Source organism: Amia ocellicauda, chromosome 3 (assembly GCF_036373705.1).
Source record: "Amia ocellicauda isolate fAmiCal2 chromosome 3, fAmiCal2.hap1, whole genome shotgun sequence".
Lineage (NCBI taxonomy): Eukaryota > Metazoa > Chordata > Actinopteri > Amiiformes > Amiidae > Amia > Amia ocellicauda.
This window is the reverse complement of record NC_089852.1, coordinates 53728569-53744984: the sequence shown is the minus strand read 5'-3', so window position 1 is coordinate 53744984 and position 16416 is coordinate 53728569. Positions and strand designations below refer to the sequence as shown.

The 16416-nt window shown below is 38.4% G+C and overlaps 2 protein-coding genes across 2 annotated transcripts in view; one reads left to right on the top strand and one right to left on the bottom strand.

The window, feature by feature from the left end:
- Positions 1–16416, top strand: part of LOC136747244 (uncharacterized) — a 35478-nt gene that overhangs the window by 14396 nt on the left and 4666 nt on the right. The window contains exons 4-5 of the mRNA XM_066700191.1: positions 6142–6305; positions 6689–6970. Of these exons, the coding sequence (XP_066556288.1) occupies positions 6142–6305; positions 6689–6970 (446 nt within the window). The remainder of the gene's footprint in view (positions 1–6141; positions 6306–6688; positions 6971–16416) is intronic.
- Positions 13885–14601, bottom strand: LOC136747362 (uncharacterized; the record flags this gene model as incomplete). The annotated part of the gene is made up of 1 exon (XM_066700295.1): positions 13885–14601. A coding segment is annotated over one exon (708 nt), but the record flags the coding sequence as incomplete, so codon positions are not given.

Below are 16416 nucleotides of genomic sequence, written 5' to 3'. Positions count from 1 at the left end.
TCTATACAGTGTACTTAGACAATTTTACTTCCCTGTAAAGTGTTTACAGTGAGGGTCAAAACTCAACTTGTCAAAATTTAATTTTAGGCATAACCAATCAATCAATCAATCAATTTTTATTTGTATAGCGCCCTTCGCAGGGTAGCCACAGAGCGCTTTACAGAGTGGTAAACATACAACAAATCTATAGCAAAATAAAATACATAAATACAATAAAGTAAAATAAAAATAACCACATCGTTTTGTTTGTCCTATCAAACTAGCCTTGCCTAAAACTAACTTTGATTGCTTTTAAATAAATATATATAGCGAATTATTGTAAAAATAATATACAAGTTATTGAAACCCATCTGATTGTAAAAATAACATACAATTGATAAAACCCATCCAATTGTAAGAATAACATCCTGCTTTACAGTTGCCTCTCCTGATTAACAACCTCAAAACTACTAGCTATCCATTTACTAACATCAATGCAATTCTTAGAAAGAAACACAGCAGGACCACATTCCTTGTAGCTGCTAACTGAGTTAGCCAGATAACTTTTAGGATAATTTGACAGAAGTGTCTTTTTCCATTCCTCAAAGCAAGTTTAAAGTCCAACTGAGTAAATGGCCATAGGAGATTTAAATTATTGTATTAACTGAATCTGGCTGATTAGCCTGAATTAATTAAACCAGGTAGGAGGAATGGGGCCCAGGACATATTTGTTTCCTCCCTCCTCTTCGTTTTTCCTCCCGCCTTACTTTTATATATGAGAGAGGTGATTAGCCACATAAAACATTACTGACAAGTATCTTCTCTTTTCTCCAGCCTTATTTTATAAATGAGAAAGACAATTGGCAACATACAAAATGACTGACAAGTATCTTCTGCAGATGATCGGCCGCATTATTATTATTATTATTTTTATTTCTTGGCAGATGCCCTTATCCAGGGCTACTTACAACATAAGTGCAAAACAAAGTGCAAAAATACAGTTCGGTAAAGGCATCAATCATTACAAATTAAATTTACATAAAACATAGCAATTCAAAATATAATACATTTTATAACTTCCAATTTACAATTTACACAGGCAAGTACAGTAAGTGAGGTCCTACATCCTGAATGGTTAAAGCTAAGTGCTGTCAAGATGTAGGGTCACGGTCAAGGGCTACAGGAAAGGGAGCAAGGAGGAAACAATCAGAAACGCAAGAAGCATTATAAAACTCTGTGAAGTGCCATATAACAGGGATTAAAAGGACTAATATTATAAGTACTGTCGGTAAAGATATGTCTTGAGTAAGCGCCGGAATGAGGTCAAGGACTCTACTGTTTTAACTTCGGTGGGAAGGTCGTTCCACCATTTAGAGCAGGGGTACTCAATTAGAAACCTAAAAGGTCCACTCACCAAATTTTCCTTGTGTCCAGGGTCCGGAACAGTGATAGTCAAAATCCAAAAACAGAACTCCAACAAAAAAGGTGGTAAATCCCACAAAACGTTCAAACTATGTACAAAAGGTGATGTGGTCTGGCCTTATTAGTGTGAAAAGTGACACCTTTTTTGTGCCACCAGCTCTTTAAACTTGGGCATAAAAGGTGTGAGGGCCAGGCGGAGGCACTGATGTAAGTGTTCATTACTGAGGGTGCTCCTGTATTTGTTTTTCACCATATTCATGGTTGAAAAGGCAGACTCACAACAATATGTTGAGGGAAACATGGTGAGAATTTGAAGGGCCACCTTCTGCAAGGAAGGGACACCTGCTGCAGGGACCATCTTAGTCCAGAAGGTGGTAGGGTCACAGAGAGACTCCTGCAGTGCAAGGTTTTCCTGAAGCTCAATTAGCTCTGATTGAAGAGAAGCAGCACTAGCCCATGGGCAGATTTTCAGGGCTTCAGTTGAAAATTCTGCGATGTTTTTGACAAGGAATGGATTTTCCATGCATAGTAAGACTTGTTTTCCCAGAGGGAAATCTCCAAAGCGAGTTTGGAAATTTTTTATCAGCTTGTCCAGGAATTCAGCATGATTGTGATGATGATGTGTTCCTGCTGTTTGATTTAAAAGCTTTGGGAAGTGAAGCAGGTCCTGCTGTAAGTCACACTTGAACAGCTCCAGTTTCTTCTGAAAGGCACAGACAGCTGATGTGAGGTTACACACTGTGTTATTTTTGCCCTGGAGCTTCATGTTCAGATCATTGAGATGGGAGGTAATGTCAGATAAAAATGCAACAATTTCCATTTTTTCTTCATTCTGCATAAATTCCACAAATTGTTTTGCTTTTGCACTCTTCTGATCCAACAGAAAGGTTTCCAACTCTTTCCGTAATGTGCAAAAGCGCTCCAGTACCTTGCCTTTACTAAGCCACTGGACATTGTTGTGAAGGAGCAAATCATCAAATTCTGCATTCACCTCTGTTAGGAATGAGCGCAACAAGCGATGCTGCAGAGCAGATGATGCCCTCAAAAAGTTTACAAGTCTCATTACTGTTGTCATGACCTCTGCATACTTTTCTTCAAGACTGGCACACAAAACCATCTGATGAATTATGCAATGATATGCTATTAGGTCAGGGTGATGAGCTCTCAAGCGTGCCACTAATCCCCTCTCTCTTCCAGTCATACATGGAGCTCCATCAGTAGCAATGGAAATAACATGCTTCAGGTCTATCTCTCTGTCTCTCAACATCTGTATCAGTGCTTCATAAATATCATCCCCTCTTGTGTGTCCATGGAGGGCTGTGAGGCCTAACACATCTTCACAGAATTCTCCCTTCTCTTCATCAAAAAATCTGACAAACACCAGAAGTTGTGTGTTGTCTGTGTTGTCTGTGGATTCATCCAAAGCCAATGAAATGCATTTAGCCTTTTTTATTGCAGACGTCATTTGGTCAAGCAAATCCTCAGCAAGGACTTCAGTTCGCTTTACAGCAGTGGAGTCAAACAAAGATATTTGGTTTATTTTTTGTATGATGTCATCTTTTTGAGTTCCCTCAAACAGGGCAATTGCTATTTCATTCATGCATTCCTTCACAATCTCCGAGTCAGAGAATGGTTTCTTGTGCTTTCCTAAGACCCATGCCACTCTTAATGAAGCTTCAGTTGCACGTTCTTGTTGGGTGACTGATCTAACTATTACACTGCATGTTGCATGGTACGATGATTGCAGTTGTTTGATTTTTCTGGCTCTTACCTCAGATTTAAGCGGGTAATTGTGGTCAAAGTGTCCGTGCTTTGAGTCATAATGACGTTTCACGTTACCACTCTTGACAATGGCAACCGTCTCGTTGCAAATTAAACACATTGGTTTTGTGCTCCCCACCAGCAGCACAAATGCATAACTGTCAGTCCACTCTGTCTTAAATTCGCGATTTTCAGAATCAACTTTTCTCTTTTTGTCAGGTTTTGAGCACGCCATGATTTTCGCTAGCAAGGAAGTACCGCAGATGGATTAGCACCTGCGTTGCGAATGACACACACACACACACACACACAGCGCGGCCAATGAGTGAGTGAGTTGTCATGGTGATTACAGTTATTACAGCTCCTGATTGGATCTTTGGATTGGACAGACACAGAAGATAGATAAACCACATCTAGTAGGAAAACAATATAGGCGTGAAATCACGCACCAATGAAAACTCGCTTGGATCATGACTAAATTATATAATGTTGATTTTGGCTTCGGTCCAAATTGTATTGCGTCTGGGTCCGGATCCGAACCGCGGTCTGCCTATTGAGTACCCCCGATTTAGAGGCCAGGGATGAGAAGGAGCGGAGAGGAGGTAGAGTTAGTCTTCTGGCACTGGAAGAGCGCAGTGGTCTAAAAAGTGATTGACAAGCATTTCCGCTAAAGTGATTGGCTGCATACAAAATGATTGACAGTTACTCCTGCTACATTCCAATATATCCAGGTCTGCAGCAATACATACTTGGAATTAGTGTACAGCAAACTCTGCGAATATATGTGAATATTTTCCACCAGATCAGTATATACCAGTGGGGACCAGTCAGATACAAATCTGTATATATTTTTATATATTATTATGTGTAATTTTATTTTCATTGACTTTTTTGTCTTGTAATGATCTTCCTATTGAATTTCTTCAGTTTGTGTTGGAAAAAGAAGGGTTAGTATACAAGAGAAAAAATATCCAATCAGAATTTTTCTTTGCTAGTCTCTTGGTAGAAATAATCTATCTGGGCTCAATGCCTTGAATAGAAGGCACCAGTCAACATCATTGACATTGACTTCAATTAGAGCAGCATTTTGGAATGACAGTAGAATCAACCAATCACAAATTGTCTTGTAATAAGTGGAACAATTGTATGATGCCTCAAGGCCCTCTAGAGAGCCTTATCTTGTTTTTTCACACTTGAGCCTAGCTAGCTGGCTAGCTTTGTGCAGCTTTTTTCAATCAAAAAATAACTTATTTTGGATTTAAAATCAAAAGACAAGCTATATGAACCTGCCATTGCCCATTTCATAAAGAAGGACAGGAGAATGGACTTAAATAATAATTATAATGGTGAGTGGAATTTTTGTTTTCATCTACAGCTTGCTTTTTGTCGCTATCTCGTTCATATAATTTTGAATACAATGTGTAAAATATTATTTCAACTTTAGATCACTTGTTGTGTGGTAAAAACAAAGGTAATGACGTTGCAATTGGAAGTACTGGGTACAGTACAGTACAAAGTGTTTATAGTAACTAATGGTAACCGTATACCTTCCCTTGAACTGCACGAGTTCATAGTTCAAGACATACCAGTAGCCTATGTCATTACCAATTTGGACCCAGGGAGAATTCAACATACAACCTCCCCTCCCCCCCCCCCCCTCAAAAAACAATCCCCCCAAAACAAAATATCGTCCATACTTTCCAAAGGATTAATCAATTAAATTATTTTGTTAAATTTGAGGACATAAACATATACAAATATTTTTTAAATTATTTATTTAAACTTTATTAGTATGTCTTGGACATCACAATTCAGGACTGGATTTTACTTTACTTGAAGTAAACCTTGACTCTAGACATGAAGGTTAAGACTTGAGACTTGACTTGCAGAACAATGACTTGAACCCATGTCTGGCCATTATCCTGCTGAAAACATACATATGCAGATGGATACACTGCTGCCGTGAAGGGATGCACCTGATATTCTGTGGCATTCAAACGTTGTTCCACTTTTATAAAGGGCCCCAATGTCTCCCATGAAAACACACACCTCACACAACCACACCACCAGCAGCCTGCCATGATTACATGTGGCATGATGGATACATGTACACATGATTCACACAGAAAACTGTTGATACTTCACTTTGAAACTTTTAGACTACCAAGAAAATGTATTTTGCTCTGGATCAATCCCGCCCCCCCTTCTTCTATCTCACTATGTTTTATTGGGGAGGATTATGAGGTCCTCCTAAGTAAAGTTTATTACTTCTGGGGTCATACTGACTTTGTTTCCTGGGCAGGTCTGTGTTTGTAATGACATGCTGTGGATCTATACCCAGTATACAGCAAATTGATTAGGCTCCATGTGAGAACTACACTTTTGGAAGCTTAAGAGGTTTTGCATTGCAGCTCGATTTAAGGGTATTATCCTCCTCACTGACTACTCATTAATCACCGCCCTCACTTTCCAATAGTCAAGAGCCATAACTGAAAAGCATGATTTGACAGTGTGAAAAGATGTAGTTGCAGCAAGGAGATGTGTGAGCTTTCAGTCCAGTCTTCTTCCAGTGCTGGAAGTCTGTTTGCATTGCAAGCTTATTGGATACATTTAATAAAAAATTGAGTCCCTGCAAAAATACAATAGTATGATACTGAAGCCCAATCTTTAGAGCAAATATCAATTATTGAAAAAAATCTGCACAAATTAAACAAAAATACATATAGGAAAACTGGTGAAGTGTATGTTTTGTCCCTAATATATCAAAGGAGTTGCAGTAAACATATTGGTAATAATATCTGTGAATGTATATGGAGATGCTGCAACTGCAGATAACATTATTATGGTGTATATTCATTTGTACAATGCATGTTATTTACAATATATTTTATCATTCATATCTGAATTCCTGTATTACGAACACTGTTGAGAATATTCATCAAAACAAATCTGATTTATGTTTTATTTTCATATCCCTAGAGAGAATGATTCCCACCCTTCAGATGTGAATGTCATAGATCACACTCTGTGGATTGAGGGACCTGTGGAGAAGCGCCATGCAGGAAATTACATGTGTCGGGCCTCTTACTACAGCAAACATGTATCTGTCCAACTGGAAGTAGAGGTTACTTCATTCCAACCAGGTATGGATGTCATTTTACTGACACAAAGGAAAATGTTTTTTGTTTTTTCATTTTAAAGATCTGTTTTGATTTTAGTCAAAATAATAATGTAAAAAAAAAAACAATCGACAGTACTCATGATAAAGTCTATGAACTGGCATATCCACTTGGCTGTGTACAAGTGACCAACCTCCACCAGAGCGAGGTGCGTAGGAGGGTGATCAGGTGTCAGGAGGGTGATCCTTAGTTCATCACACACCAGTGACTTCAGGGTACCTGTTCAGCTTGTTAACACATCCAATTAAATAAAATTTGCTGATTGATGTAATTGATGTATGTGAATTATTCCAATGACAAACAGTGGTTCAAAACTTTTTTGTTTTTCCCCCTTTCCTCTGCTACAGTTCCTCCTATTATCAGGACTGAGATGATGGACAAACGAGAACACAGAATTATTGAGTGTGTGGCCACTGACAGCATCCCACCAGCCAATATCTCCTGGATCCTACCTGCCAATCTCACTGGAGTCACTGTATACAGCAGCTCATTTGAAAACGGAACACACTCCACAGTGATGACTCTGCAGCTGCCAGTTTACACACCCCATGGTTACAACATCACGTGTGAGATCGAACACCCAGCTTTCAAAGACAAACAGGCCCGGACAATATTTGTTCCTCCTAGTTGTGAGTAACTCAGAACAAAAGCATTGTTTTATTTTAGGGGACAGTTGTTTGTATTTAACTGTTACCAATAAGGCTGTTGACAGAAACTTTAGGTTTTCATTAATGTCCGGAAATGAGCACATAGTAAGTAGCGTATTATATTTTATTTATTAGCAGTTTCTACTAATAGTTACTTTAACAGATGATATTAATATTTTTATTATTATTATTTATTAGATGTTTATTATTATTATTATTATTATTATTATTATTATTATTATTATTATTATTATTGGTATCATATAATACATATCTAACTATGTATTTACTACCAATTAAAAACAACTGTGGATATTAAAATATTTACATATTTATTACCTGACTGTTAACACTAATGAATAAAACAGCTGTCCCTTAAAGAATGGCTAAATAATCCTGATATAATGTGAATAGTGTCATAGACAGAGACATACAGTACTGGTTTGAGCTCTGTGTCTAGAGGTCATTCATACTTGCACTGTTACTAGCCACTCATGATGTAGCATCTACCTTTTACTTTATGTGATCGTGAAAAGATAGACAAATCTATAAAGAAGAAAAAACTAAACAAAGGGCCAGATTAAATCAAAATGTTGACCCACCCACTAATAGAAAACTAAAGAACTAAAGATGCCACTTTCTTCTAATCATAAATGTAACCGCTATGATGAACAAGTTTGTAGTTTGCTATTCGCGGGTGGGTCAAAGTTTTGATTTAATCTGGCCCAAAGTATCATATAAAACTAGGAATCTCAGATGTAGGCTTGTTCAATGAAATGAAAAGGAAATTAACTTCATTCTGACATTAGTAAAGAGTTCTAGAATGTATAACAATTGTAAATGTGGACCTGTCAAGCCAAATCGGAAGTTTTAAATAGCAAATCATTATATTTCAAATGCAATAAAATATTATTAATTAGGCATAGAATATGCCTGGATGCTTAACTGGAATTCAACTTTTGAAATAACACAATGCAGTGCAATACTTTATTGTTTTTGATTTGGAATTACAGAGCCTCTGAAAACACAATCCCAGAAAAACTAAAGCTTTTTTTATCACATCATACTTTGTAAGACGTAATATAGTATTCAAAGCTATTCAAAATTTTGTAAAGACCTCATGATTTAGGGTTTGTTTCTAAAAAGAAAAGCAGTGCTTGTTGCAATACAAGAATTTCAGGAGCTTGGTCATAATAAACCATGGGCCAGATTAAATCAAAACTTTGACCCACCCGCTAATAGAAAACTACAAATCTGTACATAGTAGTGGTTACATTTATGATTAGAAGAGAGTGGCATCTTACTAAAAATGAAGCCGCAACTGAGTACATTTCTGTAGTTTTCTATTAGCGGGTGGGTCAAAGTTTTGATTTAACCTGGCCCCAAACATAATTTATATGAGCACATTACAAGTGACATAATCTTCCGAATTAATAAGTACAGTGTTATGCCACCTGCTCCAACATATCTACCTGATTGTCCTGGCGGGTGTAACAGTATCTTTTGCTCTGAGTGTCTGAGCTATGGGTTCGAATCCCGAGCGGGAAGCTCGGTCCACTTTATTTTTTTCAAAATTGCCATGGCACCGTGCCATGATCATTCATATATGATCGTGTTACACAGATATATTTACACTTGTACCATTGCCTAAATTGCATTTCCATATATAAATACTTTACGATGCACCTTGTAATATGTCCGGCTGTCTGTGTGTGGGTGTGTGTGTGTGTCAATGTAACATGTAAAGTTATCACTTCCACTTCGTATAATGTGCCTGAGATAAAGACAAAATGTTGACCACCCCCTAGAAGATTATCTGTTCATACAGCTATTATTTTTCTAAGACTATATTTGTTTCCAATCCTAAATGTATCCGCTGTGTCACTTTGACAGCAGTCACTCGATTCGAGAAGGATTAAATCAAAAATATTGGCACTGCGAGTCGCTCGCAGAAGCATTAGCGGCATGTCTGCGAAAGGAAATCGCGCTGCTAAACTATCGTGGTATTAAATCTGACCTGATTTGCGCCGCAAAATGACCTTCTCGCAGTTTCTTTCTTGCACAACGTGAGAGAATAAAACACAACTTTCACACAGCCGCTACTAGAAAACTAAACAACTGTACTCTATCGCGCTTTCATGTTTAGTTAGATGCTACTCTCTTCTAAGTTTTTATGTATATCCCATGATGTAACTTGTGTTGTGTAGATTGCTATTAGCGGCTAGTTAATCCCGCCCAACAATACAGTGGGAGTTGTTACATCTTCGCTGTATTAAATCAAGAAAATATTTGTGAGAAAACAACCTGAAAAGCTCTCGCAGCTAAAATCCACACAAAGCCTCTCGCTGTTGAGGCAAAGTGGAAAGAAAGCCCGTCCGGCACAGGTTTGCGCAGGCGCTGCTCTGGGTCTAGTGGAGTCCATATAATACAGCCTTGACGGGTTAGGGCTGTTTTGAAAGCAAAAGGGGGACCTACACAATATTATTCAGGTGGTCATAATGTTATGGCCGATTGGTGTATACATACTGTAACGTTGTATTGAGTATGAGTGAGGATTAATATTTACTCAATAGTAGGCACTACTCCCACGAAAGATGTGTTAAGAAGGAAACCATTTTTAAGACATCAAATCGTTTTCAGAACAACGAACAAAGCAACAGCAGAATAAACGAATGAGTGAATAAAAAAAAGCCATGAAAAAATACGTAAAAAAAACATAATTGAAACACTGACACATTGCTGAACAAACTATAATATAAAATGACATTCAATAACAGTATATTTTCTCGCTGTGCACGAACAATAGGCAACATTTCATTTGTGTGGATGTTGGGCGCAACATGTAATTTGTTACCCGCACTGTACACCTGTATTGTAATTACTGTAGCAATGAGCAGTTATTTCCACTGAACACACAGAGCCGTGGAGGCTGTGAATAAACCTCTGAAGGTGTGCGGTGGTATCTGGCACCAAGACGTTAGCAGCAGATCCTTTAAGTCCTGTGTAGCGAAAGGTACACTTATAAATTTCAATTAAAGAAGTGAATTTATAGTATCACCTTATCACGAATCCTGGAATCTTGTAGAACTCAATTTCTGTAATAATTGGACGCAGACACCAATTCCAAAGATATAAATTGTCAAATTTATTCAAAAACAAAGACTAAATGTAGCACTACACTAATTATACAAAAGGGAAAAACTAATTAAAATTCAACTCTAGATCAACAAATCAAAGACAAATCACTTCCGTGACCAAATCAAAGACCATGGGATCGCTTATGATAACACACAAATCGTTAAATAAAAAAGGTTGTAAACACATTGACTACAATACCGGTTAGTAAGACGAAGGTGAGTCTCTCATTAGTATTGTTAGTCAGACATTAAATAACTACGCAGGTTAGTATTTATGTCAGGTAACTTCTCGTTATATATATATATATATATATATATATATCAGTCTCATTTACGTTTAGGTGCCGAGAAAGATCCTATCATTACTTGTTACCACAATTTCCCTTAACTGCTTATTATTCAATGATTAAGGATAGGCAGGGCCACCAATAATCTAATGCCTATTAACGTGTGTCAATTTCAGACTAAACAGTTAAACAGGAATGAGAAGATATTTCTCGGCGTTGACAGATTTTATTTCTACAATTATCAACAAAACAGTTTAATGCAACACACATTTATATTTAAGAAAACTAAATTATATTACACATTCTAGAATTATGAATCACAGATTAACATTTCCAATTGATTTCTCAAATGTCATGAATCATGAACTCCAAACTGTTAAACTTATCTGAACTTCATCGCAGAGAGGCCTCTCTGTCTTCGGGCTCAGATAACAGCACACGGCACGAGGTCCGTGTGGTTTGGAACGAAGGCAGTCCAGTTCGGCTTTGTCCAAGAACTTCCACTCAGTCGATGCACCTGGAAGTTGGGGTTTCTCGAATGTAGAGTCTTTTCCAAACAGATTTTCCACTGGTTTGAAGGCTCCAAGGTTGTGCACAAAATCTTCTTTGTAAGCAGGGTTCCACCGTAGTTACTTGAAGACAAAGTCTTTGAGGAAAGCAGGGCCCTGTTTGTTCCAAGGGTCAAGTTTCTTAAGACTCAATAGCTATTTAAATGACTGAACACTTGCGTATACAGTCGACTTAGTCAATTGTCCAGCTGTAAAACTCCACTGATCAGGTGGGCACAGGTGGGCATGCGCAGTCTGTAAAGTTATTTAATAAAGTCCTTTAAAAGAATTCTTCGTACGGCTCAATCTCCTTTTCCCAGTTTAACTCTTCTGTTGCCGGCAAAGACTTGGTTGGTTTCTGGTTCCGGTTCGGGCAACAGAGCTACAGGTTGAGCTGTGGCAGTGAGTTTCTGGTTCAGGTGAGAGAGAGAGAGAGAAAAAGGCAGTGCGCTGTTCCTTATAGTCTGTCAGATCAATAGGTGATTGGTTCTTGAATTTTTGAGATTGGATTTCGGTTTCAGCCCCCAGTGTCCTATTGGAGGGGGGCTTGATTTATGACTGATGTCAATCCATGCCATCTTTTGGAAATGCCGGTTGGCCCGGGTTCGTAGCTCTATGTCGGGATTTCGGCTCTCGTCCATTTCAAAGAGTTTTTATCACCTACAGGCCCCTTTCTCCAGACATCTCACAGCAGGACTCCAAACCATTCAGCCCATTCTTGGTGCCATCCTCCCCAAAACTGTCACTTTGATGCAAACCAGTTCCAAGCTGATTAGTTAAGGAAATCTGATAACTTTGGGGGGGAGAGGTCTTCTCTAGATCAGTGCTTCAGCTCAGAGCTAAAATGCTCTTATCAAAATACACCCAACATAACACTACACCTGTGAGTTGCGAGGTGGGGCCTCCATGGATCGGACTTGTTTGTCCAGCACATCCCAAAGATGCTCGATTGGATTGAGATCTGGGGAATTTGGTCAACACCTTGAACTTCATCAGATCAGGCCACCTTCTTCCATTGCTCTGTGTTCCAGTTCTGATGCTCACGTGCCCATTGTAGGCGCTTTCGGCAGTGGACAGTGGACATGGGCACCCTGACTGGTCTGCGGCTACGCAGCCCCATACGCAACAAACTGCGATGCACTGTGTGTTCTGACACCTTTCTATCAGAACCAGCATTCACTTTTTCAGCAATGTGAGCTACAGTAGCTCGTCTGTTGGATCGGACCACACGGGCCAGCCTTCGCTCCCCACGTGCATCAATGAGCCTTGGCCGCCCATGACCCTGTCGCCGGTTCACCGCTTTTCCTTCCTTGGACCACTTTTGATTAGTACTGACCACTGCAGTCTGGGAACACCCCACAAGAACTGCTGTTTTGGAGATGCTCTGACCCAGTCATCTAGCCCTCACAATTTACACGTAACAGAAAGGTGGGTTGTGTTCCTTTCAATTTTAAAATGAGTAAATGCACTCACCAGTGAGAAACTGCTTATTCCAGATTGGTATATCCAACAGAAGGGCAAAGGTAATACCGTCCAGTATCCGTTTATATTAGGTTAGCATACATATTGTTGTTAAAATATATCAGCATTACAGCAGTTCATGAGTTGAGCATTCACTGTCACTCACATCCAGATACAGCCTAGAAATCCAAGTATTCTTTCTTACAGTGTATAGACCCACGGGCAGTAACACACTCACCGCAGATTGAAGGTGTATCTATTGTGTATCTAATGTATGCATTTTGTAATCGTAGTTCAGACATATCAGGTTTTCAATAATTGATGCAACTCTCTCTATATGGACTGAACGCAACTTTTAAGAGACAAACACTGCATCGAGTGACACTGCTGTCAAAGCGGCTGTAGCGTAAACACACAGTATAATTGCAAATATTAATATTTACACGAATAGGTAAAGCATGGAGACGTCTGGATGATATTTATGGAATATGTACAGGCATATATGGTTGTGTAACTTGCAAGCCAGTACATCCAGTGTATGAGGTTTGTGCATGGCACATTGGGTTGATTAAACAAATAAATACATAAATAAATAATCAGTTAAATGCAAACTTGCACAATGTAGTGGATACATTTAGGATTGGAAACAAATATAATCTTAGAGAAATAATCTGAACAGATAATCTTCTAGGGGGTGGTCAACGTTTTGCCTTTATCCCAGGCACATTATACGCAGTGGAAGTGATAACTATACATGTTACATTGACACACACACACACACACACACACACAGTACACAAAAGAAGGCTCGGTGATGTCAGATCGCGCACACACACACAGACGGACATATTACAAAGGTGTACTGTAAAGAGTATTTATGTATGGAAATGCAATTTAGACAATGGTACAAGTGTAAATATATCTGTGTAGCACGATCATATATTGAACATGTATGTGTAAACATTGAACACTGGTTTCTTCATTACATATTTTGTCATTGTGGCCACAGTGCACACATTCTTTGGAGAGATATGGCGAGTGCGCATAGTGCTGCACCGCAGGGTCTACTGTCAGTACTGCACCTTGAGACACTGATCATAAAATTTGTACTTATTGCTTTTCACAGTAGATGGCATCGAGTGATATTAAAATGATGTACTTTGTACTGATGTACACATCACTGTTCATTTTCAAGTGATGATAATAAAAAGTGTAATAGGCGTTTATATCTCAACATCGTGTCCAGCAGTGGCGTGTTTAGGGGGGGTCACCGTGCCATGGCAATTTTGAGAAAAATAAACTCGGAGGGAGCTCCCCGCGTGGGATTCGGACAAGCAGCTCAGGCACTCAGAGCTCCGATACTGTGTCACACCCGCCAGGTCAATCAGGTACATATGTTGAATTGTGTGGCTTAACACTGTACATATTCATTCGGAAGGTTATGTCACTTGTAATGTGCTATGTTCAGTGAGCTAAAACGCTAAGTAACCGGCTTCGATAAGATCTTTTAGGTAGGGAGGTGCCAGTCCCTTTAGTGCTTTAAATGTTAATAAGAGCCCTTTAAAGTCTATCCTGTAGTGCACGGGCAGCCAGTTAAGAGAAGCCAATACTGGAGTGATGTGTTCATGTTTTTTTGTTTTTGTTAGGATTCTTGCAGCAGCATTTTGGACTAACTGAAGTGCAGAAATAGCTCTGTTTGTGCTGCCTGACAGAATGGCATTACAGTAATCCAATCTAGATGTAACAAATGCGTGTATCAATTTCTCAGTGTCCTGTAACGAGAGGAATTGTCTTAGTCTAGCAATGTTTCTAAGCTGGAGGAAGGAAGATCTCGACACATTCTGAATGTGTGATTCAAAAGATAGATTATGATCACAGATGACACCCAGGTTTCGTGCCATCTCCTTAGGGAAGAAATTAAAGTTATCATTACTCAGTTTTGTTAGTGCATGATGAACAGTTCGATTTTTGTCTCCTAAAATTATGACTTCTGTTTTGTCAGAATTAAGCATAAGACTTTTTTTTGACATCCATGTTTTAATCTCAGACAGACAGCACATTAGTTTTTCTAGGTCTATGGTGTTGTTAGGATTTACTGACAGATATAATTGTGTGTCGTCTGCATAACTGTGAAAGTTAATATTATGTCGTCGAATGATATCACCTAAAGGGAGCATGTATAATGAAAAAAGTATAGGTCAGAGGACTGAGCCCTGTGGGACTCCGTACTTAACCTCAGTTAAAAATGTGTCACTTAAACCAATCTGGCCACCAGTCCATGTGACATATGCCTTCCATATTGCATATGGCATCGCTCTACACAGCTATGTATCACTATATGAATTGTATTGTTTGTATAAGCTTTTGAAAATAACGGCAGAGAAATTATAATAATAATACTATTGAGGCTTCCAGGTGATTCCAGTCAAGAAATGTATGGTTTCAGACTAATCATATGAATCAGATGAAAGCAAATTTTGACAAAATTGGTTTTCACGGTCAAGTTCCCCCTCTTGTGGTCAAATATGTTAAAGTACAAGCCAATATTAATCTTAAAAAATCAACTACCCTGATTTCATTTCAATGTATCATTTTAAATTGATTTAGTTATAATATAAATAGCTCTGATATCATAATAAATGAGTAAACACTTTATTCTACAAGTCTCGTTTGTCTACATCAATCTAAAAACTTGTATAGCTTAGAACTGCTGCAGGTTTTCAATTCACAGTTACTATCACTAAACCTCACTTAGTTGCTTACTTTGTTTAATTTGTTTGTCACATTGATTACTGATGTGCACGTTATATATAATTACAGCTCGTAAATGCAATGTTTTTCATTAAGGGAAAATATCTCCAATTATTAATATTAAGCACCTCAGTGAGTAGGTCAGTTTTTTCGGGTGTAGTTCGCACAGTAAACGTCTTATGTTCACTCTTTCAATTCTACTGTGTAGAGACAGAAATTGTGCACAGTACAGCTGAGTATATAACATGTCACCATTAGTTACGATTTCACTGAGAGAGAAGAGGACAAAGTCGTAGTCCCCCCGTGTTGCATCGTTAACTATGTAAACAAGAACTGATGCAGGATCAAGCCGATCTCAGTTTGAAATCACTTTCAATTGAAAGCAATAATCCACCGCTATAGATTCGGCAAAGTCATTGTTGTTGTACCACTGTTCATTTTCCTGTGTGTATTTAAATATCTTGTATTGCTGTGTGTTGTTCATTACATTTAATTATAGTTTTTTGTTACACTTTCGGTTTGTCTCTGGTATTTTTTTTACTATAGCTGAAAGAATCCCCGACTCGTTTGTGTACTAAAACAAAGCAAGCAAATAAAAATAAACTGTAAGCAGCTCACAACTGCTGCAGATTATACATTCGTAGTTACCTTCTAAACCTTATTTAGATGTTTATTTGATGTTTCATTTGGTTGTCACAATGATTAATGATGTGTGCGTTATATATACTTCCACCTGGAAAAGCAAAGTATATCACTAAGGGGCAAATAGCGGGCAATTCGTTTTTACTATTGCACCTGACCGAATATGTCTGTTTTTTCGGTTATAACTCACACAGGAAACTTCTCATGTTCACCCTTTTAACTCCACAGCAAAGACCAAGCGATTCTGCACAGTTGAGTATATAACATGTCACCATAAGTTACGATTTCACTGAGAGAGAAGAGGACAAATTCGTGACCCCCGTTGCATCGGTAACATTAAACAGGAAGTCGTAGTGGCACTCGATCTCAGTTTGAAATGACTTTCAATTGAAAGCAATAACCCACCACCGCAGATTCAGCAACGTCACTGCTGTTGTACCACTGTTCAATTTCATGTATTTACTTTAATACCTTGCATTTAAGAATATTTTTTACTTTCACTTTCGGTTTATCGCTCGCTTTCCTTCACGGTTTCTTTACAGCTGAAACAACCCTCACTACAAACACATCTCAGTTTACACTATTTGTATTTGCATGCAGAA